This window comes from Cydia strobilella, chromosome 4 (genome assembly GCF_947568885.1).
Source record: "Cydia strobilella chromosome 4, ilCydStro3.1, whole genome shotgun sequence".
In the NCBI taxonomy this organism is placed as follows: domain Eukaryota; kingdom Metazoa; phylum Arthropoda; class Insecta; order Lepidoptera; family Tortricidae; genus Cydia; species Cydia strobilella.
The window spans coordinates 2809465-2837071 of NC_086044.1; the positions used below are offsets into that span (position 1 = coordinate 2809465).

At 38.4% G+C, this 27607-nt stretch overlaps 3 protein-coding genes across 4 annotated transcripts in view; 1 reads left to right on the forward strand and 2 right to left on the reverse strand.

The window, feature by feature from the left end:
• Nucleotides 1-1309: 1309 nt before the first annotated feature.
• Nucleotides 1310-6152, reverse strand: LOC134740493 (heparin sulfate O-sulfotransferase). The gene is made up of 5 exons (XM_063672992.1): nucleotides 5899-6152; nucleotides 5519-5822; nucleotides 3837-3975; nucleotides 2954-3051; nucleotides 1310-2091 (listed from the first exon to the last, which is right to left on the reverse strand). Exons 1-5 carry the CDS (start codon nucleotides 6008-6010, stop codon nucleotides 1722-1724), a joined length of 1023 nt encoding a protein of 340 aa, XP_063529062.1. The 5' UTR covers nucleotides 6011-6152; the 3' UTR covers nucleotides 1310-1721.
• A 3108-nt stretch (nucleotides 6153-9260) lies between these two features.
• The window catches only part of LOC134740455 (E3 ubiquitin-protein ligase TRIM45), a 32722-nt gene continuing 14375 nt past the window's right edge, over nucleotides 9261-27607 (forward strand). The window contains exons 1-8 of one of the 2 annotated variants that reach the window (XM_063672897.1): nucleotides 9261-9453; nucleotides 13903-14032; nucleotides 14982-15141; nucleotides 19863-19993; nucleotides 20645-20812; nucleotides 21978-22148; nucleotides 22441-22617; nucleotides 23088-23285. In XM_063672897.1, the coding sequence (XP_063528967.1) occupies nucleotides 9440-9453; nucleotides 13903-14032; nucleotides 14982-15141; nucleotides 19863-19993; nucleotides 20645-20812; nucleotides 21978-22148; nucleotides 22441-22617; nucleotides 23088-23285 (1149 nt within the window). In that variant the 5' untranslated portion in view covers nucleotides 9261-9439. Of the gene's footprint in view, nucleotides 9454-13811; nucleotides 14033-14981; nucleotides 15142-19862; nucleotides 19994-20644; nucleotides 20813-21977; nucleotides 22149-22440; nucleotides 22618-23087; nucleotides 23286-27607 lie in introns of those variants that run through there. The other variant, XM_063672896.1, reaches the window with a different exon arrangement.
• Nucleotides 24138-27586, reverse strand: LOC134740454 (piggyBac transposable element-derived protein 4-like). Its single transcript, XM_063672895.1, has 2 exons — nucleotides 27077-27586; nucleotides 24138-26272 (listed from the first exon to the last, which is right to left on the reverse strand). The coding sequence occupies exons 1-2, from the start codon at nucleotides 27336-27338 to the stop codon at nucleotides 24516-24518; spliced, it is 2019 nt and encodes a 672-aa protein (XP_063528965.1). The 5' UTR covers nucleotides 27339-27586; the 3' UTR covers nucleotides 24138-24515.

Genomic DNA, 27607 nt, shown 5'->3' on the forward strand with positions numbered 1-27607 from the left:
TCGCGTTTCCCGGTAGGTCCTCTGTAAACAAACCGCCTTGATGCATCAATGTCATATTTTATTATCTCTGAAAACTTGTAAAAAAAACTGTTAAAAGCCAAGTATGTATAAGTTACTCTATGGTTTACTAAACGGGCTAATGCTGCACTTTGGTGGCAGAACATTGCAGTAATAACTTCTATTGAGTAAGAATAAATCGAGACAATTAAAACTCTATAGTCTCTAGTTCTTAGCAAGCGAATTAGCGAACTATTTAATTTAAAAAATCGGTTACATTTTATGTTAACCAAATAAAACATATTCAGCCAACAGCAGAAATATCTAAACGGGCCACGTTTTCAAAATATTCTAAACATAATTCTTTTATTAAAAGTATCGCGTAAAGCGAGCGTTGTTAATTAGGGCTACCGTTTTTGTGCTCATCACGTGGCACTACTGTAGATGTAGGTCCAGAAAAACAGATCTCAAAATTCTTCTATGCTTATTTTTATAAAATCAATAAGTTCTAATATACACAAAAGTATGTTAACGTCTAAATGTGCCATTTTTTCAACATGTTTAATTTTGCATATTTTTTAATTTGCACTTTTTTAAACCGCTAACATTTATTGAGCTATATCTATTGTTTACCATGATTAATCAAAGATGGACAAAAATTTACCACAAATTATGAATAAGGAGTAAAAATTCTCAATAAAAAAAGCTTGCAACCCCTAAAACTTCTATGCATTTGACATTTTGAAAGACTCATCTACACTAGCGCCCCTAGCGGCGAAATTAAACGCGGTAGCCCTCATTTTAAACGTCTGGCCCGGCTTCTTTTGCGGACTGTACCAACATTAGCTTCTTACATCTTTTTACATTTCGTCTTTTCTCCAATCGTATGGAATGTTAAATTAAATGTCGCTCGTTGAATAAACCGGTTTATTTAGGTTACAATTAATTTCTTAAGGGTCTCCGGCAAGCTCGGTTCTCCATACAAACGTAGTTCCGCTCTCATTTTAAAACGACTATCTAGATTGCTTTGAAACATTGTACTTACAATAGGATAAGGTGTATCTATGTCTGTAATTAGTTTATGTAGCTTCAGATACCATAGTAACTTTATACAAAACTTGTTTTTGCTCTATTTCGTTTGTTTTATAAACTAGAGCTATATAAACTAATTACAGACCTAGATATACCTCATGTCATTGTATGTGCAAAGTTTCATTACAATCCAAAACGTAGTTTTAAAATGAGAGCGGAACTACGTTTGTATGGGAAGGTGCAATTCGGCCGAGCTTGCCGGGGACTAAAGCCGAAAGTTCGGAGTAAAACGGAAATAAAACCGGTATTTACCGCTTTTTCTTAAACCGGTTCCGAGCCTTGTAGCAGGCAATGCACCTCTTCACTTTAAAACGAAATTAAGAAAAACATAAAGCGACTAAGTACTAACGAAAACTAAATATTTTCCTCGAGACAACTACTCAGACTATGATTAAGTACATATATATATACTTAATTCAAGTGGATAGAGATTTCTACATAATTATATCTTATAAACGTGGTACCAATTAAAGCATTACAAAATTACCTTTGCGGCCATAAAAATCCCGAAGCATCACCATCTCATACTATCTTCACTGCAACAGTCTTAAAAACGCCACCACCACCGGCAAATGTAAATTTTTCAGAAGACTGCAAGAGAAATTGAACTATAACTCCTTTCTACTAGAGTTTCATTTCGGCCGTATTTTCTCGTAGAAAAAAATCTGGTCGACGCTATTCGTTTCGCGCAGCAGTATTTTTCTTTTTACAAATTTGAAATGTTCGATCGCGAATTCATAGAGTTCGTTCTCCATTTTCCAAACCATAGACTTTTGTATTGTATCTATGGTTTTTTTAGTTGGTTCTATTTTTGAACTTGTTTGCCGTAGGTGTGACTTGTTGCTGTTAAGGTAGTGTTCTGTTGCTCCTTTGAAGAGACGAGGTATGGTGGCTTCAAGTACTGTTATGAAGTCGAGCATTTCTTCGGTGACCCCTACTAGGAGGTAATGGTTCATAAGGTTGTGTTTCGCTTGCTCTAGAGCCCAGCGGTTGCCTGGTTTCCTGTAAGAATAGGGTATTTGACTGTATTTAAAATAAATTATTTTACACCATGCAAGAAATAAAGCACCAGAAGATTAATAGAGAAACGTAGACAGCAGTTATTTTTGGACACAATTTTTATTTTAAAACCCGTATAAAACTATAAAGAGTAGGTAATTTGATTGTGACGTCACATGCTAGTGTTTCATATAAATTCCATAGTAGCAAAATCGTTTTGACAGTTCGAAAAAAGAAACTGGTTTGACTAGTAGTCAAATAAATAATTGTGATTATAAAGAAAGGGCTAGTATGAAAATTCCAAGTTTATTTTGTGTACATATTAACGACTAGTTTCTGCCAAGCACTGAGTCTGGACAGATTTAGTCCTTCCATAACTCCACCCTCCTATTCAACCCCTTAAGTGACGAGTTCCATGATGAAAACTATTACAAATTTTACCAAAATTGGTTCATCGGTTTAAGCGTGAGGAGGTGACAAACAGAGTTACTCAAAGTAAATTTAGTATTAGGTTGGAGATCTACACGGACGAAGTTGCTAGTTTATTTACAAATCTACAGATCAATATCTGGCGACGACCGGTCAGGCCTAGTGGGTAGTTACCCTGCCTATGAAGCCGATGGTCCTGGGCTCGAATCCCGGTAAGGCCATTTATTTGTGTGATGAGCACAGATATTTGTTCCCGAGTCATGGATGTTTTCTATGTATGTATTTAAGTATTTGTATATAGTTGTCTGAGTATCCACAACACAAGCCTTCTTACCGTGGGACTTAGTCAATTTGTGTAAGAATGTCCCTATAATATTTATTTATTTATTTTATAATATTTATTATTATTATTTAATACAAGGTAATCAAAACGCACCAGCACTGCGCGGCGTGGCCACAAAAAAATGGCACCTGTAACCACATATTGTTAGGATCGCAATCCGGCTGGCCGCGCTCTACGCACTCATCGAAGGTCTGTAAATAAAATATTACTATATTTATTTATTCATTTAAAAGAATATTTTTATTGGAACAAATAAATATAAATATAGTATCAAAACTTGTAAACTAGACGTAACTAAATGATCGTATCCTAAACCTAAACTAAAATAAGAATTCACCCCTTGCGCGGGAATGTTGCCTGCGTGATGGGCACCTTACTACAAGGCCAAGGTTTGTTGTAGGTATTTTTATTTTTTCTACTTAGGTTTAGTTTTAGTACTTTTATTTTATAAGTAGCCATAATTTTCTTTTATTCAATCTTCATCGATATTGCAATGTCTTTATCATCTTTTCAATAAAGAAGTATAAAGCCTTTAAAGCATAAAAAATGCAGTCTTTATCATAATTCACACGTACTTGTTACATAAATATAGATTGAATCCATTCTGAGAGAACTAAAAATCACCAAATGACTCTCAACAATCTGCCAGGAGAGGGCTCTCAGATTCTTTGGGCACATAATGCGATCGCCACACCACAGCCTCAAACGTGACATCATACTGAGGCAAGTTAAAGGCAAGCGCGCTAGAGGAAGAGCCCCTGCAAGATGGTCGGATTCCATTAAACAAGCATGTGGTTCCATGCAGAGGGCAGCCCACATAGCCCTTGATCGCGTTAAATAGAGGGATATAGTTGTTGGTCACGATCCTCGATATCATCCGGCGGACTGATGGTCAGTGGGTGCCTTTAGGGAGCCCGGGGTTCCAGTACTGTATTCATATAGAAAATGAGTACTGGGACGACTCCCTAATACTAACCATCTTATCTCCATGTTTCTTCCTAACAAGATGAGGTCTAAAGTTGTCCCCGTTCCGTAAGAAGTAATAGTAGGAAACCAGTCTGTCCAGTGGCCGTCTTATTAAATTGATGTACACTGGCTTTGATGTGGTCCCTAACCTGTAAATGGAAACATAAATCAGTAACAGTATAAGGTCAGCTAGGGAATTGCAAATATGGGGCAAAACCTTTGACAGGTGCCAACCCCATTGGCAAAATTGTTGGTTCATTAATACTCTTATCAGTGATAAACACTCTACATTATATATACAATATAATGAAAATATGACTTAATAAGTTATATTTAACTGACCTGATTTGTTATCATAATCACACTAGACTATAGGTCATTTGTATACAAATGAGTTACTTGATATCTTAGGGCGGGATTCCACCAGTGTGCGGCACTGTGCAGCACTAGCAAATTCAGTACAAAAAATCTTGTGCCGCACAGTGCCGCACACTGGTGGAATCCCGTCTTTACATTTATATATTACTACTATTTACTGACCTGTAAAACATTAACTTTTATCAATAAATGTCTTGTATCTTGTATATATATTTTTATTATTATTATTTTCTAACATACACAATAAACAAATTTTACACTTTTTTTTTAATCTTATTTATTTTGTAAGCACATTTTACAGACTTGAAATTTCGCCAAACTGCAGAATAGTTTGTTGGCGAATAAAAACAGGCGTTTTTTATACTATTGTGTGCGCTTTAATACTTAATTTTTTTTTTTTTTTTTTTTTATTGAAAACACACTTAATACACTCGGAATACCCAACTAGCGTGAAGTGGCGCAGAATACTTTTATATTTTATAATTTAATGATGTTTAATAATTTAATTGGATAAGTCTAATGTAATCCTATTTCTACATGAATAATGACATATTTATAATTGTATGTAAAGTGTGCTAAACAGAAAATGTTAAATGACGTGTAACGCTTGTTATCAATAAACGATTGATTGATTGAATAGGGCACAGTGGCACTCTCTTGTGTCAGAGGCCAACAACCTTTTTGAGTCTCTGAGCCAGTGAAGTATCAGTATAATAATACACTAAACCTAATTGTTAATCTAATTCTAATTACAAACTAATTACTTGGTTTCTGTTCTTACATAAACCAATACAGAGAATTATTAGATTCAAATATAGAACCATACTCCTGTTTTGAGCCTGTTCAGAGCCTAAGACTCCACTGTCCGTCTGTCTGTCTGTCTGTCACCAGGCTGAAACTGACAGTTGAAATTTTCACAGATGATGTATTTCTGTTGCTGCTATAACAACAAATACTAAAAAGTACGGAACCCTCGGTGGGCGAGTCTGACTCGCACTTGTCCAGTTTTTTTTTTAGTTGGTTCGGTTCCCGGGCTAGACTAAGCGAATTAAAAAATTGTTTCCTTTATGTAAAATGAGCTAACTAAAGATTTAAGGCACTTTCCCGCCAGGGCCCATTAATTTTTTCCACACTATACTTTTGTCTGAGTACCAGCAATACAAGCCTTCTTGAGCTTACTGTGGGATTTAGTCAATTTGTGTATCAATGTCCTATAATATTTATTCTTTTATTATTTATTTACTTTATTGAGATAATGAGTAAAGGTATGCGTCAAAAATTAATATAAAAAGAAATTAACATGACAATACTGACCTCTCAAAGTTGAGAAACGCCATGTGCCCATGGTACAGAGCTGGCTTGACCTCCTGCCATTTAGTAACGTTCTGCGCAAACTTATACTGGTTGTTCAAAGACATCACATGCATATTAGCCGTTATGTTTATATGCAACACTTTAAAATGATTCTTCTTGCACAAATCATAAGCTACACCCACGAAACTCGTCGAACCAGTCTTCGGCACCCTATTGTATATAACTACCAAGTCTTCACCGTCATTCGGCACAGTTTTCGGAAAAAACTGACGCGAATCTACGTGCGACTGCGAGATCTTGTATTCTGCGAAAACACAATGAAAACGTGTATTTAGAGCGAACTTGATACTGTACATTCAAATAGCACATTCATTACATACCCAGACGACGATAACTGTCTTCTAAACGGGCTATTTCTGTCTGGAAATATAAAATTACGATTGCAATAACACATAGGCATGACACAAACCATAATTTGTGCACGTTCAACATGGTTGGAGGGAAACTGAGTGAGGATCGGACGCTAGCAGAGATGGGATCTGAGTGACATACTTTATTCCTGAATTAATACGAATAATAACAATAATTTTCTATTTTTAATACAGCTTATGTACACTACACTACCAGTCGCAAACTGTCAGACTGTCACATTCCTCCACAAATATGACAAATTGACAATTGTATGACAAGACTGCATAATAGTGTTGCCATACTAATAAACAGAAATTTAATATTGCTTAAAATTTAAAACCGAATATCTTTAATTTGCTATTCAATACATCCATGTATTAGATAGTAGATAGACTAAATATTTCCAGGAAAAAAAATACACAACGCCTGGTTTCCCTACAAAATAATAAGTAGCTAAAATCGCGATTTTACGCCAATTTTAAGTACAGCTGTCAAAAAAGTAAATAAATAAAATGAACTCTATTTTTTATTTCATTAAAGTATAATTTCGCTTGGTAAAGTGGAGGAAAGAAAATGTAATTAATGGAACCCGGCGTTATAGACCGGGCGCCAGCGCAAATTTCGTCGGTCATCGGGTAATGAACTTAACAGTCGAGGACATCAGCTGCAGCTTCGTTGGGGAGTTGAGCAACTGCAGCCATCCAAACACGAAAAACACAAAAAAAAGTACTCATCCCATCCCGATTTAAAAGAAAAGAAACTTTGTCAGATGATGGTTTAGATGCTGTTGTGAATTTAAAAAATCGTCAGCCGGTTGTATCGCGATGGAAAAACCGTAAGCTGATTATAGTTATTTGTGCAACAAGAGGAAAGTTGGTTTTTCTTGCGAGTGTTTATTTTGAGTCCCGAGAAAGCGAAAGATTCTAGATCTTGAGCGTAGCGAGGGATTTAAAAACACGAGATGTAAAATAACTTTGCTCTCATGTTGCACACATAATTTTTCACCTCAGTAGTGAGAACATATTAAAGGTTAAAATGTATTTCGAATTACACAGAATAAACAGAAAAAAAGTATTATAATATGTACGATACGATAAGATACGATACGAGACCGGACCGGACCGGACCGGACCGGACCGTACCGTACTCATTAGGGGAATCGTATTTTGTATTAAACCAATAAACTGTAGTGACCAGTCTTAAGAAAGACCTATAATGCAGCCTTGTGAGTGAACATTACATGCCGCTCCGTTGGTTGGTTAAGGAACGGCTTGATAGTCGTTCTAATGGCCTCTACAAACATCACCGATAATCGCATGCGATTTACGATACATTGCGGCATTTGATCGATTACTAAATTCGTTGCCCCTACCAGTGGCGTAACTAGGGGGGGGGGGGGGGGGCAGAGGGTGCAAGTGCCCCGGGCGCCATCCAAGGGGGGGCGCCAAAATGGGCAAAAGGCAGCAGCACCGAAACTTTTGTCAGTCGTCGGGGGCGCAAATTTGGTGACTGCCCCTGGCGCCATATCCTCTAGCTACGCCCCTGGCCCCTACATAGCCCGCTTTCAACGACTGACTGACAATACTGACATGAGCGGAGGCTAATATAGAAATACTTATTCCTAATTTGTGACTTAGCGAAAACATAATAATATAATACCACTAACCCGGGGTTCACCGGTTAAAGTGTCAAATTATACTGGTAACCATGGTAACTCCAGGTTTAACCGGTTAACCCCGGGTTAGTGGAATGGTGCAAGGGCGCTAAGGACTAGGGCTATTATCTATATAGGAAACCACCCAGAGGAGCCAAATTCCCTCCGAATTAATAGGATTAGTATCGCATGGGTCACCGTTGTTTATTGTTCGGCGGAAACGGATCAAGCAGAGCGCGGTCAATCGATTTATTTGTATGGCCGTTGTGTCAACATGCGTGTTTTGACACGGTTTTGTCGTTTCAGTGCGGAACGGAAAGCAAAAAAACCCACTATATATAGAATTTACATATACTTATGTAGCGCCTCACACATATTAATACTTAATTCAGAGTCCTAAATCGTAAAGGTGTAACCGTGTTTTACAAAGTGACTGCACTAACTAGGAACAATTTTGTTAGGATCCTATTTAGGAGGCCACATCGAGGCCGATTCTGCTTTAACGATTTGTTATTGATGTCATTACCTACTCTTATGCGTACCAATAGGGATGATGACACATGATGAATTTTATAACAAAACCTAATAAAATAGATAGCAAATGAGCAATCTATCACAATAATGTGAATATTAAAATAATATGGAAATGTTAAAAAATACATAATCTATAAGGGGTTCATCCATTAATTACGTCACACGTATTTAGAGGTTTTTTGACCCCTCCCTCCTTCCTTGTCACACTTAGTCACATTTGGCCCCCCCCCCCCCCAGGGTGTGACGTGTTTTTCAATGAAATCGGCAAATCGAATAAAGTATTATTAATATTTTATCAAAATATTTTTGACAATAGAAATATTAGTAATTTTATATCCAAAACTGATTAGGAAAGAAAATTAAACGAATAAAAAAACTGGACAAGTGCGAGTCGAAATATTTTTTCATCATTTATCATTGCTCTGAAAGTGGGTCGATGTTGCTCTAAAAAGTGTGCAGAAAATGATACGTTTCTGCTCCAGAGCACTGTACTTTCTAAGTAGGTACGTTTATTTTCTTTTTTCGGTAAGCAAATAAAAATTTGGTTTTAAATGGATTTGTTGTACAATTTCCATTCTGATAATTAACTCCTCATTCCATAAATAACGATATTTTTACCTAAAGGATGACTCACGTTAGACCGGGCCGTGTCCGGGCCGGAGCTTCCGGCGCTTCGTTTTCTATGGAAAGCATCACGTGATCACCTGTCATGTCATAGAAAAGTAAGCGCCTGAAGCTCCGGCCCGGACACGGCCCGGTCTAACGTGAGTCATCCTTAAATTGTTAATTGAAAGTACCCTCAAGAAATAAGTACTATTAGAAGTTTATACTGTTTTTTAAATGCACATATGTATTTTACTTTCCTCGTATTTGAAATGAAAATTAGTGTTTAACTCAGGTGAAAGGCACCATTTCATCCCTTGGTTAACAATCTACTTTCCACCGACGATTCGAACAACATTTATGGCAAACCGGTGCACATTATAATGTCAACAATATAATGCGCACCGTTTAGATGTCAATTTTTTTTTAAACCTTTCATTTTCATATATGTATATATTTGAACGGTTATGAGAATTGACTTCAAAGCGGCAACAATAATTTTATTTACCGTTTAAAAGGTAAATCGCAACGCCCGAATTTCAGTTTCCGATCCGCCATCACGGCCCGCGGGCGCGCGCGCGAAATAGCACTGACACTCGTTTTCCCGCCAATTCTTGCCGCCATTGCAATTAGAATTAGGCCAGCGCTCTATTTATTTCTACAAAAGAATTACGACTAAATATTTATACAGCGTTTTGTAATGGCGTATTTATAGCGGGATGTCTTTTCATTGGTAAATAGTGTTGTGTTTTGATCCATTTCTTGTCTATGGTTGTGTATTATTTAAATATTTATGGAAACTATAGTTTGTCAAAGGACTGTCTCATTTCAAACATAGACGGAAAGAATCATACTATCTTTGTCTTACACTAGTACTAGAACCCAAAAGAAAAGGATGAGTATAGTTTTTTTTTTGTTCTTATTTACTGCCAATTTGGTTTGACCAACTATAGTAAAAGAGTCTGGCAAATTTGTTAGTAGATAATAATAATAATAAATTTTCTTTATTTCGGACAAATGCATCCATAGAGTGTTAGTACTACAAGCAAAATCTTAACCTAGTGTTAGTATTTACTACAATAGGTACCTACTTATATTATAAATTGAAATACACTTTTAATTTGCTCGGTCCAGTGCTTGAGGATCGGACAATCAAACCTATCGGCAATTTCTCTTAGAATGCTGTTGGGACTACATCTCACACGACTTAGTAATGAGACTATATTTTTACGTAATATAGTCTCAAAACCATCCGTGCGAGCTGCCACAAACATGCCCGATGCAGAGCACCTGCTGGGCAGTCCCATCAGCATTCTAAAAGAATTGTTGTACTGTACGCGCAAGGCGTTGTATGCTCGTTTCGTGTACCGGACCCACAGGCTGCTCGTGTACAAGGATTGACAGTATGATTTAAATAGTGTGATTTTTACATCATGTGAGCAACGAGCAAACCTGCGGGTTATCATATTACTCCGAACCGCCAACGCCCTGCGCTCCCTTTCTAAGTCTAAATCATCCTTTAGGTCGCTCGTGAGAACGTGTCCCAGGTATTTAACGTTGTCCACAACTTGCAATGGGCTAGAGTTCAACAAAATAGGTGGTACATAGTATGGCTTGATTTTACCCGCCTTAAATATCATCACCTCACTCTTTTTGGTGTTGTACTCTAGTCCATGGGTCAAGGCGTAGGCTTCGCAGTGGGCAAGCAGCTGCTCCAGTGCACTGACAGACGGGCTCAGTAGCACCATGTCATCGGCATAACTTAGGCTGTTGACACAAGTGCCACCCACATAGCACCCAGCATGCATGCCACTCAGCCCGACTATCAGCTCGTTGATGTATAGGTTGAAGAGCTTCGGTGAGGTGATACCGCCCTGTCTTACCCCACATTCAAGCCTATACTCACTGGATAAACTGCTCGCCCACCTGACCTGGTTTATCTGATTGCTGTACCAGTGCCTAAACAGTCCCACACACTCCCTCGGTATACCTGTCTCACTTAGTTTTTGCCAAAGCAGATCATAATTGACTCGATCAAATGCCTTAGAAAGTAGAAGTAGAAAAGGCGCGAAATTCAAAATTGGTATAAATAAAAGATCGACCCTTCACACTTAAATTTTTTGCCATCTTTTTCTACTAGCATAATTATAGTCTGTCAAACAATTTTGTGAGTAGAAAAAGGCGCGAAATTCAATTTTTTTTATGGAAAGATAATCCTTCGCGCCTACAATTTTTTAAATTTTCCGCCTTTTTCTACTGACGGAAATGGCTTGACAGACTAATATAATTGGCTTGCCAGACTAGACCGATTTATTATTTTTCCTGGCGAAAAAAGTAATAAGTTTATTAAAAATAAATCCAAATGTACCTAGAGATAGAGTTTGAGTAGATCTCTAGTATTTTTAAGTACTACTACTATTCGTAGTTAGCCTCATAGGTAGGTAGCCTCGTAGCACGTTTAAAAATATTTGTGTATGAGAATTAATATCTCTAGCAAAAGTAGCAAAGCTTGTACAGTACTCCTCAATCCCCAACCCGCATAAGCCCAACGTACCTACGACACATAAGGCAAATTCAATTGCGGAAATACCTGCAAATAAACATGCGCGCAAGCAAGTTTACGATCGATAGTCGATAGGGAGTTGATTTCCCTTTGAGTTGTTTGAACTTCGCACGTGCAAACTGTAAATGTGTCAAAAGCTGAATTAGGGATATCAGCGGCAAAGCAGGAAATTGTGGATGTAGAGTTAGACCAGGCTAAGTTGGCAGCGATTTTGATAGCCCAGAACTTGCAAGTGTTATTTTAAACGTCAAACTTCTATGAAATTAGAGTTTTGAATGATTCACGGTTAGTTTCACTAGACTTATATTGACCGGGATATAGACCGTGATTACCTTTTGTATTATTTGTGAGCTCCCGATATTTCGACGCAGTTACATGAATCATGTTCACGGGTGACTGAAGATAGCGGGTGGGAGTCAAAGTACAAAAGGTACAGTGGTACAAAAGGTAATCACGGTCTATATCCCGGTCTATATAAGTTCTATGAAATTATGAAGGTTACTTAACACTTTTCCCGTCTGGGCTATCAAAATCGCTGCAAACTTAGCTGATCTGACTCTATTAAACGTTAAATTATAGATATCGCAGCGGCAAAGCAGGATATTGTAGATGTAAATTGTAAAGATGTGATACTAAATGGTCGCGTACTGTGCGGTTTAAGAGGAATTTCCTCCCGCGTACGCTTCGGCTGTGGAATGAGCTCCCTGCCGAGGTTTTCCCGAGGGGCTACAGTATGGGGTTCAGGTTTTTAAAGAGTCGGCAACGCGCATGTAATATCTCTGGTGTTGCAGGCGTCCTTAGGCTACGGTGACTGCTTACCATCAGGCGGGCCGTATGCTTGTTTGCCACCGTCGTGGTATTTAAAAAAATGCCAATCATTCAAAAACTGTAGGTATTTTGTACATAAGCTTAAAAATGACATGAAACACTTGATAAAATATTTTACGCAAAAACCTGAAGGCGTGTAAGTAAGAATATTATTATTATTTTATTAGTTAGTAGGTATTTTTAAAGAGTTTCCTATAACTCTCGCATCACGCTAGACCGGGCCGTTTTCTATGGAAAGCACCACGTGATCACCGATCAGCCGTCATAGAAAATGATATGTCGGAGACCTCGGCCCGGGCACGGCCCGGTCTAGCGTGAGTCATCATTAAGAACTGTAGATAGGTATATTTTTTTAAACAATATCGTACTAAAGAAGTAAAATGTTTAATTTTTTTAAGTACATTTATTTTATGATGTCCACAGTTAAGTCACATATTAATTTGACTCTGAACTCATTTAAATAGACCCATATAGGCTAATTTACAACTTACGTAGGTACGTTAATTACAACTTTAATTGATGGTTATATTTTTACACAATATCTCCAACTGAACCGCATCCATCTTAAACAACCCCTCAAATTGTCAGGAAATGAGGAATGACGGGGGCGGTTGATTGTACAAAAATACACTATAATTAACCGTTTTAGCTTGTTCATATTTTACCCTCTGAGAAGATAGGGATATGGCTTTATTAGATTCATTTAACACTAAAAGTCATTGCTCATTTCCGAATTTAATTTATCTCTACAACTCAAGTTTAAAGAAAACTGTTGTTTGATTTGAATATCTTTAGGGTTCAATACCCAAAGGGTAAAAACGGGACCCTATTACTAAGACTCCGCTGTCCGTCTGTCCGTCTGTCTGTCTGTCACCAGGCTGTATCTCATGAACCGTGATAGCTAGACAGTTGAAATTTTCACAGATGATGTATTTCTGTTGCAGCTATAACAACAAATACTAAAAAGTACGGAACCCTCGGTGGGCGAGTCCGACTTGCACTTGGCCGGTTTTTTTATTTAGGTACACTACAACGCAGTGCTTATTTCAAATTCGAGCAGTTAAAACTTAAATTCATATTATAGGTAGTATAGGTATCTCTACCTTTTTAAATTCAATACAATTTAAATGAAAATCTATAAACATATATAAGACCAAAATGTTTAAAGCAGATTGGTTCTTAAAGGGTTTGAAATACTAAATAAACTTTAGTATATAATTTTACGGTTATTCTGAAATCTGCAGTTTTAACACATATGTAAACTATTTCACGAACTTAAAGTCCATAAATTTGTAAACATCAATCAAATCTGGACACACACAGTAAACGTTGTTCAGTCGTGGATTTAGTTCACCCTCACCGCGCCGTCAGTAAGCACGTTTGTGCTATTTTTAGTACAAATAGATCGAAAACTAACTGAACGGTTAAAGTTTGAATAAGTGTTGGTTATAGCAGGCAATATTACTTCCGAAAATTAAAAAAATTGCATTAAAAAACACTAAAATTAAATCAACCGCACTAAAAAATTAAAACAAAAACACAATTTTAAAAATACGTGACATTTAAAAAATACCTTACGAAATTTAAAGCGAGCGCGCTAAAATAAAAAATAAAAAACATCAAACTATCGCATTTTAAGCATACGAAAAAACAAAATAATTTTACTAAAATTCAAACTCGGTTTTTAAGCATGCAAAAAATACTAATGAATTAACTATGTAAATAAGTTTCCAAAACATTTTTGCATAAACACGAAATGGAAGTAGATCGTATTATGTACATCTTCGGCAGCTTTACGCGGAAGAAGGACAAGCGGAAGTCGTTCGATCAGTCTTCGATCAGCGCTGGCAACAGTCCGTTGCGACGGCCCAACAGCATTGCACCGAGAACGTCGGCTTATGAGGATGTCAAAGGAGTGAAGGTATTAACATTGCTTTTAGAGTTAACCAAACAAGCCTAAGACCAAGCTAAGTTGGCACTGGCAGTGATTTTGATAGCCCAAGCTGAAAAGAAAAGAAAATATTTATTAATCGTTACAGGTCAGGTTGTAAATATTCACAGCTTAATAATTTTAATAATTGACACATCATTTTTTCATATTGTATACAAATATTTATTTCTTACTTAATAATTCCTTGACACCGTAAAATTGTGCCTGCATCAGCCACTTCTTTAGTTTGCTTTTAAATATATGCGAGGAAGGTGCATCTTTGATACTGTCTGGTAGCTTACCGTAAACTAGAGGGCCGAGGACGTATACTGACCGCTGTGTTTTCGCGAGCTTGTGGGGCACGGGGGCAAATTGGCCCGCGTTTTTGTTGCTGCGCAGACTATAATTTGTATTCGCTGACTTCGTAGCGAAGCGAACAGACTGTGCAAGTGTTATTGTATAGCTTGGGCACGTCATAATTTCATAGAAGTTTGACGTTTAAAATAACACTTTCACAGTCTAGGCTATCAAACTCGCTGCCAGTCCCAACTTAGCTTGGTCTAACTCTAGCACAGTTGATAATGAATACTGACGTTGCAACAAATGGCATGTAATTTTAGATAATTGCTGGCTAAGTAGGAGCAACGAATTAAATCGATCGAACATATTGCGCAATGTCGCAATGTATCGCAGCATGCTATTATCGGTAACGTAAAAAGATCCTGTGATCCTAAATGTAAAAAGTACAAAGATTTGCATTTTTCAATTAACTCCTTAGTGTCATACAAAATATAATGATAATTCAGTGATAAATGATAATAATTCAATTCATAAATAAAAGTATGCAATTTTTCATCAATGTTTTCTTATGACGTTATCACGCAAAATTATCGTCCGTAAACCGACTTAACAGACCACCATATTTTTTTATTCCCACCAGGAAAGGAAGAGGCACGAAGTGAAACTATGGAATTGCGGGCTGTGCCGCAAGGAATTAGCAGAGCCACGGCTTCTGGCCTGTCTTCATAGTTTCTGTACCCGATGCTTACAAGGACTACCACAAGAGGGCGAGGCAGAGGGCTGGAGCGAGTTCGATGGAGGTAAACTAAAAAAACTTTTTCTAGCTCTTTAGCGGCTTCTTACACCCAGTGTATATAAGGTACGGAATATAGTACTCATTATAACAAAACAATAATTTCCTCCCGTTTTCAAGAAGTCGGTTATAAAGTTAAATTCTTCTGGTACTCAAAAACAAATAAAATACGCTTTATTTCCGAAATTATAACTTAATTTTCCAGAAAACCAAATCGTTTTTAAAAACATCAAAACCACCAATTCTTACCAAATCATTAACAAGTTTAACTCATTCCGACACCAACCAACCTATACAGAACCCTTTCGTAATTGTTTCCTAGTAGGTAAAGTTATGGACTGAGGAAATGTAACAGCTCTTTTTGTGCTGGTAATGATATAATGTTAATAAAAGATACTTATAGCAGTGACTAGTAGCCTTAAAGCGCATCTGGAGCGGCCATTAAAATATTACGAGCTATTAGAATACAATGAAACGCAGTGCTGTTAAATACATATTATAGTCGTTGGAAATTGATGACCGATACAACTTTTCATCATCCTAGTGTTTTCCTACATTTTGTTAAATAGTATATTGTTAACCAAGGGATGAAATGAAAGGCACTCATAACTGCCGAGGTATTTTGGCGCTCGAACGCAGTGAGAGCGCCAATAGTCGGAGGCTGAAATGATGCCTTTCACCCGAGTTAAACACTCTACTTTTCATTTAGAATACGAGGAAAGTAAAATGCATGTGTTTTTTTTTTATACATGACTAAGGATAATTTTTTACAATATTTCTTGAGGGTACTTGCAATTAACAATTTATGGAAAAGTATCGTTATTTATGGAATGAGGAGTCAAATATCAGAATGGAAATTGTATAACAAATCCATTTAAACTCAAAATTTAATTGCTTATCGTAAAAAAAAAATCGTACTTCGAACGTAAAATGCTCTAGTGCAGACACGTATCATTTAAATCATTTTCTGCACACCTTTTAGAACAACAATGACCCTCTTTCAGACCATGAGAAATGAAAAAAATGTATACAATATGTCCTGTTTTCATTATGGTTGAGGTGGCTATCCTAAAAGTGCGACACGTGTCACACGTGTTATCGGCTACGACCGTAGCGCGTAGCTTGCGCTGGCAGTGAACGTATTAAATACGTTAGACCAGCGATATTCAACCTGCGACCCGCCGGGCTTTTTTAGGTGGCCCGCGCGGTGATCCTTGCCACCCGATTACCTTTAATTAATAAAATTCATCTTGCAGCCCGGGGCTACAAGGCAAAACCGTATTTGTGGCCCCTATAAAATAAAAGGTTGAGTATGGCTGCGTTAGGCGGTTATCATACTGGCGCTGCGATTGCGGCACCAATTAACTAATGTGAAGACCGCCTTACCTAGGTAAATGGAGACAGAAGCCCTACGCGACCTAGCTCCCGGGCTAAATCGGATCAAGCACTGATCGATCCCACGCAACGAGACACACACTGAAGAGTAATTAAAATGGGACACTTTCTCACTTTGTATTGACATTTCATTAAATATGTCATACATTTTTTCTAAAAATCCGGGCTTAGGAGCAAAATGTAAGAGCAAAAACATCGAAGTTTGCAAATTGCGGGCATCTCTCTCTTTAACTCCAATTAAGGCGTTATTAGAGTGCCAGAGAAAGATGCCCGCAATTTGCGAACTACGATGTTCGCAGTGGGCCCTCAGCTTACGACAGTCTCTTCTATTTAAACACCTTACCTACACAATTTATAGACGCCCATAGGCTACCTTGTTTAATTTCAAAGTTCTGTAGTTTTCCCTCAATCTCCATCATGTAACGCGATTCTATAATTCACACATACCGAGCTGTGTCACTAAGGTTGCCTGTACACTGGGGCGGAGCGGAGCGGAGATGTAGGGAACCAATCAAATAGCATTGGAGATTACAACCAATGCTGTTTGCAAGGTATGGTCATTCTACAAAAATCTCGTTCCCCTGGCCATACCTATTCTCAAATTCCCAGATGCCGCTTTATTAGCATCTCATTTTTGGTGACCCGTGCCAGGTTCCATCTACAGCCATAACTGCTGAGCGGAATTTGCGAATAGGTATAGCCAGGGTAATGAGATTGCTGTAGAATTAACCGTTAACGCTCCGCGCAGCTCCAGCAGTGTGACTAGCCTTACGAGATCACCCGAACATACTAATGCGTTCCAGAAATACCCGCCTCCCGGGTGACACGCAAACTGTAAACAAATAGAAAGTTCATTTGTTTATGTTGCGGTTGCGTAATTTTCTGATGGATGTGTGCACAGACAAAACGGTTTGTATTATGTGGCTGTGCCTTGTGTGTCCATTCAACTAGCTGTGGACTTTTATGGAAGAATTCTTGAGTGTTTCAAAAATGCCAGTGTTTTCAAAACACGCAGTATTAAGGCAATGTTTTGCATGCACAATAAACCCTGATAGATAATCTACCAAGTAACCAAGATTTATCAATACATTATTTTCTTGGCCCAAAATCGACAACAAAAATATTTTCGTTTTATGATAATCGCTTTAACAATTTCCAATTAGTATATCAATTCCATACCCTAACATAGGTACATCGATTAGGTATTGTAAATATGACTGTGCTGAATGCTTATTTTATTAATCTAGCTGTCCTTCCTGCCTTTTATAAACTTCTAAGAAAGGTAAAAACGCCATCTTTTATCTAAACAATTTATTTGAGATCACTTCACTTTTAACTCTTCAAAGAAGTATAAATAAGATAATAACACAAATAAGCGCTCATCTGGTCATCTGTTTCTGTTATATACCCACTGATTGTATGAGTCACGCTCTCATGACTCTTACACTCATTCAGAACCTCTTAGACGGCAATAACTGATTGCAATGGAAACACTTGTGTTGCAAAATGAGAGTTATTTATCTTATTATGATCTTTGGTATATTGGTTTATTGTGTACTGGGCCACTTAGATCTCAAATCGACATGAAGCGGTTTGAGACCTAAGTGGCCGATGGTAAGAAAGTAAGAAGGGGTTAGATACCTCTATTGCCTAGACTCAATACCGTCTTAACCATAAGGACAGTAACAGTATATTTGATTACTCATATAAATAGAAGATCATAGTAAAAAAATGTTAGTTTAATTCGCTTTCTTTATTTTCCAAAAGGGCCCAAATTCTTATGTGCCCAAAGGCCTCAGCATAGTATAAGACGGCCTTGCCTGGATTTATGTGCACATAGATCCAAACGGGCTTTTGATTTTGGAGAACTTTTAGTTCTAGTAGAGAATAGGGACCTTATTCTTAATTTCTTTTAGGCGGATGGCGGATTAGATCACTTTCTTGGGGGTCGTCCCTATTATTAATTTCTTTTAGGCGGATTAGATCACTTTCGAGTTTCGAGAGCACGATTCGCGCGCTCCAAACGTCAGGTTTCGCCCGACAGGAGGTGAGAGCACTACACCCGACTTTATTTATTAATTAAGAGTAAGAAGATCCACCTTATAGAGTAAGGCCGCGCCGGGGAAGTGTCCGAATGTTGATTAAAGAGAGATGGGGTAAGAAGAACAACCCTGGACAAGAAGAACACTTAAAAGAATCCGATACCTCGTAGCGTTTATCTTGCCCCGAAAAAAAAGTGGATTGTCTAATGTCGAGTAGTTTTAAGTATGGTTTAATGTTTGTAATTTTTTGTTTTTAACTCTGGATTGTGACATATGCATGCTTAAAATTGCTTATATTGTAGTCTTAACGTTATGTAATATGTAAATATAAACAAAGATAGATATAACTCCGTAATAGATGGATACAGTCTAAGGAAAAAACGTGCCACGAAAATCAAGAAAATTTGATTCTCGTTCAGAGGGCGCTACTAGCTTTGGCTTACTGTCGTATAGATGGCGTTGACGGTTTCGTTTGTTATTTAACAATTTTAACGCATATCAGTGAAAGAACATGGGTCAAAATCATAAAAATAATTAATGCAAATAAAAAAAAACATTTATCCATATTTAAATACATTTTATCGTATTTTTATAAATATTTATTTTTAGTTTTAAAGTGTGTCGACAGATGGCAGTGAATTTACTGGGGTTACAAAATTTATTATGACAGTACCGCTCTAGTATAAGCATAGTATAAGTTACTCTATGATATAAATGATATAAAAAAAATTTAGACATGCCGTATGGTTGTCTCTTTTTTAAATGTCAAATCAAGCCAAACTGAGAATGAAACTTTTATTTCTTATCTACCCCAACTGTTCAAGAGGAATGACTTCCGCACTGAGTCAGTGAATTGGCAACACCAGCGGATGTGGAGCACCTAAATACGTTGACCTTCACTGAATCATGCGCTAATAATACGCGGCTAAAATTGGTGACGATTGTGTCATATTGATGAGAAATGTTTTATAACTAATTCAGTCACAGTCACGCTGGGGGATATTAGTATTTTGTCAGGGGCGGATTAGCCACGTGGCAAAAGTAGCAATTGCCACGGGCCCCGCGCGTTTGGGGGCCCCGCGCACCTACACATTGTGGCCGTAAAAAACCTGTTTCACTTAGTCCGACAAAATTTAAGCAATCCATGGGCCCCATGATAGAATTGGCTACTGGCCCCGCGCTGGCTTAACCTTCCCTCCGGGGCCCATTATTTTTTTCCAACCAGTATATGTGCCGAATTATCATAATATTATTACTTGATTCTACATAGGAGGCTGCCATCTTGTTTCAGGTTCAATCCAGCAGGACCCCGGTTCGTCCGGGGGCTCGGCGGGCTCAGGGTACGAGAGCGACCCGCGGCGCTCGGGTTCCGATGCTAGCTGGGAACAGAAGCAGAGGAAATACGGGATATTAACTAGAAAGGTATAGTTGCCCTTATGATAAGCTTCTCGTACAACCCTTCATTGGACCTCATTAAGGCCGTGGAAAGACGACATACCTTCATTCATGTTCTGGGTGGCTTTAGTAGAATAATCTTCCCAAATCTTGGCATAGCTCAGTAATCTACAAATCCCGACAGTTGGGTAGACTACCCAGTTCTAAGTAGTAATCTCTCTGGATGTGGTCAACTTTAAATATCCAGTGTGCCACGCTGTCAATGCCTCATATATACCTACATATATCATCATGAGCTTTCAACAATGCCAAAGATACCTAAACTCAACAAGCTTTAGATGATTAAAAAACCAGCAAAGTGCGAGTCAGACTCGCGCACGAAGGGTTCCGTACCATTACGCAAAAAACGGCAAAAAATCACGTTTGTTGTATGGGAGCCCCACTTAAATATTTATTTTATTCTGTTTTTAGTATTTGTTGTTATAGCGGCAACAGAAATACATCATCTGTGAAAATTTCAACTATCTAGCTATCACGGTTGATGAGATACAGCCTGGTGACAGACGGGCAGACAGACAGACAGACAAACAGACAGACGTTATTATATACTACATAACTACGATTCTTTTTAGCTTGCTCTAAATTCGATATGCTCATACAGATAATTTTATCTTTCAGATATCAGGCAAGAGCGTCCAGCTCATAATCTGCCCGACATGCGCACAGGAGACCCAACTCCCACTAGGAGGGGTATCGGCCTTGCCCCTCAACTATGTGCTTTTACGGAAAATGGCGGGCGAGAGCCGAGCTAGCGTGCTGTGCGACCTGTGCAACTGTGATAATAAGGTAAGAAAGTTTTATTTTATCTTCCAGATATCAAGCAAGAGCCTCCAGTTAATAATCTGCCCGACATGCGCGCAGGAGACCCACCTTCCCCTTGGCGGAGTATCGGCCTTGCCCCTCAACCATGTGCTGCTACGGAAAATGGCGGGCGAGAGCCGAGCTATGCTGTGCGACCAACCCCCTTTGGCTGTGCCTCTCAACTATGTTATATCTTAAATGCTGCCAGAATTTAACCGCGTACGTTCCGGCGTGCTTGCAGGCATTGTGGGGCGCCAGTTAGACAACTCCAGTCTTGTAAGCCTTTAGTAGAAGTCTGGGACTACAAACCAAACTATGAATATAACCAAAATGCTCAAAAATGTACCAAAGATTTTTTATGTGGTGACGCGCCCATGATTCAATAGTTTCGTATATGCAACTCGCACAGGTCAATTGCCAACTCAAAAATAAACAAAACCCAAACCACACGAACTTCAGTCTCAAAGATAACCGTTTATTTTAAGAAACAACACATGTGTCAACTCAGGCGCATCAATTCGCTTCGATTCCAATACAAAGTCATTACCAAAAGCTCGCATTTGTTACGATATGCTACATTTAACTTGGTTCCTTCGAAATCTGTTGAAAGAGTTGAATGCTGCTGGAATCTATTTAGGGAGATTGTCACTCGCTGTTTCATCCTTTGTAATAACAAAGCGAAAAAAGGGAACATAAACGCAAGTGGCATGGATATTTCAAAAATACTTCAGTGTATTGGTGTAAATTGTACCCACGCTACTTGCTTAGCATCGTACCCAGTGTCAACGTCTACCGTTTGTAGATTTATGTTTTGTTGAACTTTGAAAGAACCATGGACAAAAATATCGACTTTTTCAGTTTTCAATCCCACAGCTAGGTAGGTAAACTACCTACTTTATCCGGGGCGCTCTGGGTGGGTGATTTACCGCATGTAACGCGGTTATCACACTGCTGCGGATTCGCACGCTACTCATTATGCACGTATTTATTTAGCGGTATCCATCAGTTTGAGTTTGGCGCATTCATTTATGATTTCCAAACAACGTGGAACTGAAAAACATTCCAAGTGGTTTTGTTTTATAAACTGATCGGCGATTGGCCCTAGTCACACCTGTTAATGAGACTAAATATAAACATTATCTGTTGACAGGCCCAAAGCCGCTGCGACCAGTGCCTCGTCAGCGTCTGCGAGTCCTGCGGCGAGGGCCACAGCCGCCAGAAGACCACGGCCCGACACTCTCTACAGCCCCTACAGACCCCTGCGACGCTCTGTAGCCAGCATCGTGCAGAACTCTGTGTGTACTGCGCCACTTGCCAGCAGGTAAGGAAAGTTATTAGAAGCTAAAGAAAGTTACGTAAATGGGCCGCATCCTTTCACTTCAATCCGTAATGTTAAAGCCAGCCAATCATATTTTTCTTCATATGCTTTGACTGAAGATTTTGGGTCACCTTCTTTTACCCTATCCATATTAGGCGTTAGGTAATCTTAAAACTATATACCATGTCTTCGAATTCGGATAAGTGGATATCCTGAGGAGAATATGACCAATCCAATACTACATAACGGAATTTTGATCAATAAATATAAGTAGATTATTTTTGTTCTCCTGTAGGTAGTTTGCCGCGATTGCTGCCTGATCTCCCACTCTGGGCACGCATTGGCCAACGCGGCTCGGGCGGCGGCGGAGCGCGCACGGCTCCTACAAGACGCTTGTGATCGCGCCAGGCTGGTGCCTGAGAACGTGGACCGGGCGACCAGGATGCTGAACTTGCAGGCTCAGCAAGTCGATGTGAGTAGACCGTTTTATTAGAATTCATTCTACAGGATGTAGAAAATGCCTAATGAGAGTAATGAGCCAGGTCGGTCTCTGAGAACGTCTAACGGGCAAGAATGCATACCCCGCAAGCTCGGCAAATCGATATCACCGCCGCGGCACAACGTCAGGCAGGTCGACGTGATGATAAAGGAATTATGATCTTGAACGATGGAATGAATGATGTATGCACTGAGTCCGGTTTTGATGACTGATGATGGGAGTGGGTAGTACATTAGAGGGAAATTTGAGTTTGGCAGCTGGTGACAACAGGAAGGTAACCTACTTACCCGGCTGGCGTGTGATCAAGAGAAGGTAGTGGCCTTCGACAGAACATCTGTAACAACCAATATTGTCTATTATATGTATGTACTATTCATAGAAAAGTGATGTTTCGATATATCCACATTGCTTGCCTATTTGACTAGGTACATACGTTTTCTCAGAGCCAAGCCGCCCGCGTAGAAGCAGAAGTCCAATCCTGGGGCGCACAGTACCTGTCGGCAGTGGACGCGCACGTGCGCGCGCTGGCGGGCGCAGCTGCACGCGCTCGCGCCCGCCACGCGCAGCGCGTGGACGAGCAGGCGCGCGCGCTTGCGCAGCGCGAGCAACACGCGCTCGAGGCGGTAGAGTTCGCTGAAGAGGTCAGTTCACACTTTACTTTTTTTAAGCGCTGAAGTATTGCGCTTTTAATTACAATAAAATCCGTAAATCAACAATTATTAAATAAAATTTTCATATTTAAGTCGTGCCTCAAAAACTCGTGTCTCACGTTTCAAGTCATTTCTAATTTAATTTAATTAGATTTAAATGTAGTGCCTACTGCATAAACAAAATACAATAATTAAGTTGTACCACAACTTTCGTTTGATAACCAAATATAATGCCAGTTACCGACTTTAGCCAAAATATTTTTTTGTATTAGCCAATGACTATCCAATCGTATTTATATTAAAAATACCAATTTTATACTAAAATGACAGATCGGCTAAACCAAATGGAGCAGTACCATTTTTGATTTTTGTATCCAGGTAAAAACACAAGCTTTAGTCTTTGTAGAATTTTATTTGACGTTGTAGATAAGGTAGGCCTTTTACATGTTTCGCACGAGTATGGTTTCTCTCTTATGTAGAACGTTTGATGGCGCCTTAATTTATTGCTTACTTCGCACGAGTAAATATTGGTTTTTTGCGAGTGCCTTTTGATGCTAATACAATTAAGATTTTTCCGTGTTTGTTTTAAATATTTATCCTCTAGCGTCCCACGGTCCTAATATGAGTACTATTAAAAGATTTAAAAGTTCTTTGCGTGAAATATAGCTAGTTTTAGACAAGTCTATACTGAATTTCTGGCATGTGTAAAAGCACCCATCAGTGTTCCAGTGTTGAAGTAATAATACAAACAACATCTTTACCAACTTAAACCATTTATTACAACATTGTAACACATATAGCAATAGGTTTATCAACTTTTACTGAAACTTAATTCGTATTATAATTATCTTCTCTTTTAAATAAAAACAATCCTTATTAATAATTCGAAATAAAAAATCGATATAAGGTCAATATGGGTAAGTGTGGCTGAGGGATAAAATAAATGTAGCTAGTCTTGGGACCTGTTTACACATTGATTAGTGTTTGTTCCGAGTTCATACATTTGCCACTAAACGCAAGTAGCAAATGTATGAACTCGCAATAGACTAATCAATGTGTACACAGGCCCCAATGTGAAGGTCTAATCCACACCATAAACTGTAACCGTCCGTTACGGTTTACGGTTCAATTTGTACTGGTTAATGGTTAATTGCAATTAACGTTCGGCCAACACTGCCCCCAGCCACACTTACCCATATTGACCTTAGTTAATGAGATCATTTAACAGCTCCCGTCTGTATGAAATTGTTTAAAACAATTTCTCTTACGAGTGAGACAGAGATGCATATTGCATGTTATACAACTGATAGTGGTTTTCATTTCACAACCCCTATTTCTGCAACGTTGCACCGTCCCCACTTCTGGCATATGCGCATTTCCTTGAGTCCTTTTCACTTTAGATGGCAATGGTGCCAAAGGGCGCCACACTCTTTTACTGGCAACGTTAGTTTCTTCATCCCCATCAGAATCATTGTTTAAACTAGATTCTATTAACTGCTCGCCTATGAGTCTCTTAAATTCCCACAATTGGTATATTTTGTGACCTGCAACTTGTAGCGTCTGCATTTCTTTCTTATACTTTATCCATGAATTAGAGACGGCTAAGTCAATGAAATGCTGGATGAACCGTAAGGTCCACTTGTTCATTCTCGTCTTAGAGTAACATGAAGCAAGTAGTCTTTCGGTGAGATTCACACCGCTCATGTTAGACCTGTATTCCCTGGCCACTTCTGGTCTCGGTATCGGTACAGTTCGGCGTTTCTTCCTGTCATAACGTTTACGTATACCAATGCTTTCGGCCGCATATATCGTTGATAAATATAAAGAAGACTTATTGTCATGCCACTTGGTTATTGCCATCTCACCATCTGAACTGACAAGGACATCGTGGCTTCCCTGTTTTGTCGCTAATGTTTTGTCACTGATCAACTCCGATTTCACTTCTTTTGGCAGACGACTTTTCTTGATTGCTCCGACACATTTGAAGCCATTTTGGTTTAGTTCTTTAGCCAATTCGACTGTTGTGAAATACCGATTAAAATAAAGAACATGTCCCGGCACAAGAGTTCTTGTCAAAAACAGCACTATTTCTTCAACCAAGTTATTTTCGCCTTGGTATGTCACAAAGTCGCATATCATACCGTTTGGATTTACTAAGACTACAATTTTTATGCCGGTAGGGTTAGGTTTATTTGGGCAGTACTGCTTGATCGGAGAGGTTCCTTTTAAGGGGATTATCATTTCATCAATAGCAATATTCTGTTGTCTCTCCTGCCTGTGACACCCTTCTAGAACCCTATTTATTATCGGACGTACCTTCCACAGATGATCTGCAGCCCTCATTTCCTCAGTAATATCGTTATCAAATACTAATTTTAAAGATTGTCTCAATGTTGAGAAGCGATTTCGCGCCATAGCTTTTGCAATGATATCTATAGCCCATTTTCGGTTCCAATACATCCTTATTTTAGGATAATTTATGCAAGACATTGTTATTAATATACCAAAAAATGTTTTACACTCAACTTTTGTGAAGTTCAGTGGTTTAGCTTGTTTTTGCAAGGCCGTTTGATTAGTTTTCTTAACTATTGTATCAAACAGTGTATCATCAAAGTATTCATTGAAATATTCCACAGCATCCTTGGAACTTGAACATATATTTGGAAGATATGCTGGTTGGTGCAGGTTTGGTTTAGTTGGAGTAAATTTTGTTCTATGCCAGGTTCTTGAACTTTGAGAACTTCTAGGTTCACTTGCTTTATACCCTGAATGATTTATATTGTCCATGTAAGTATGGCGCATCCAAAGCTGGTTTGGTTCTTCCATTCCTTCACCATCCTGGTCTTCTTCAGACTGGTAATCGTCACTTGAACCATCAGTTTCATGCTCACGAAATTTGGAGTCATCACCATCAACGGAGGAGTCATCTTCATAATCAGAATTGTTTAAAATCTGACTAATGTCCAGTTGTGACAAAGCTAAAACAATTATACAATCATTTATATTATAACATTTAAATAAGAATATACCTATTTATTTTATGTAACTTTTTTTTTTTTTTTTTTTTATCTGGTTTTTATGGAGGCTTTGGACACTCTAGGTGAACATGTCAGTAACTTATACAACAACATAATGCACAATATATTAAAATTAACAAATAATTATTACACACAAGTTAATTTACAAATTTAATAAAAAAAATATGCAAAAAACATTCTGGAAAATCTCTTGTTATTAATTTGAATGGTGAATACAAAAAGAGCAGTTATTTAAACATGACAACAGAAGCCTATAATTCTAAGCTAACCTTATAATTACCTACAACTTATAGTTTTCAATTTTCCATTCTTCTATTTTTTGTTCACCTTGTTTTAGGTTATAAAGGAGTATAAGTAAATTTAAGATTATTTTTATTGAGCTATCATTACTACCATGATTAAGTACAATAGTTAGTCAATCAAAATATTAAAGCATTAGATGGCTGTGGAAGTCATCGGAAAGTCTTGCCAAGGGTGCCCACTAGAGTTGTGCCGTTCCCAGTAACATTCAATGTTACCGAGCGAGAAATTTCCCCATACAAATTGGGAAAGTTACCAGGAACGGCACAACTCTAGCGCCAACAACGGCTACAGCCGTCAGCTTCACCAATGCAATAGGGACTTACGTGGGACTCCGTAATGTTCAATTTTGCTAAAATAATCGCGATCACCTGGCGTCCGGGGCACGGCATATGCCTTCGCTGCCTAGCGTTCAAAGAGTTAAGTAGTTTCTACTATACTTACTAGGAGCATCCACTCTCTGAAACATGCTTGGTTCCTGCATTTCGCATTGGACTTGCTGGTTCGAACCGCCGCTCTCTACATTAACAGCCATAGGGTCCACTTTCACATAAACTACTTCAGTTTCAACTCCAAAATTTTTCTTCCATTGTTGATCAAACTCTGGCCTCAAACGGCCTTTTTTATCTTTAATATCCTCTTCAATATTTTGCGTTTGATTTTGTATGTATGCTTGATGGTTTAATGCCCTTTCTTCCATTTCCATGAACTCAACTTATTTAAATCCGGTAATCAAAAACAGATCCCATTTCGGAAATTGGACGATTATGCGGCATTTATATGAAGTTTACAAGAATATAACGCTCAATACTTCTAGTGTCTTGAACTAACGCTATAGAAAATGCATTTTTACAATTTCTTACAACTATGTTATCAAATTTAAGAGAATAATATCGTACATATTGTTATTATTTGTCTGTGAAATCGTGAACTGCGATAATCGATTTTTTTCGACAAACTGACAGTGACACTGAC

Bases quoted from the DNA above. Each gene is read 5' to 3' on its own strand.
- LOC134740454 (XM_063672895.1), bottom strand. From the start codon at position 27,338: ATGGAAATGGAAGAAAGGGCATTAAACCATCAAGCATACATACAAAAT. The intron at 26,273-27,076 runs GTAAGTATAGTA...TAATTGTTTTAG, and splicing joins TCAGAGAGTGGATGCTCCTA to CTTTGTCACAACTGGACATT.
- LOC134740493 (XM_063672992.1), bottom strand. From the start codon at position 6,010: ATGTTGAACGTGCACAAATTATGGTTTGTGTCATGCCTATGTGTTATT. The intron at 3,052-3,836 runs GTTAGTATTAGG...TTTTATTTACAG, and splicing joins AGAAACATGGAGATAAGATG to ACCTTCGATGAGTGCGTAGA. The intron at 2,092-2,953 runs GTGCGTTTTGAT...CTATTCTTACAG, and splicing joins GGCCACGCCGCGCAGTGCTG to GAAACCAGGCAACCGCTGGG.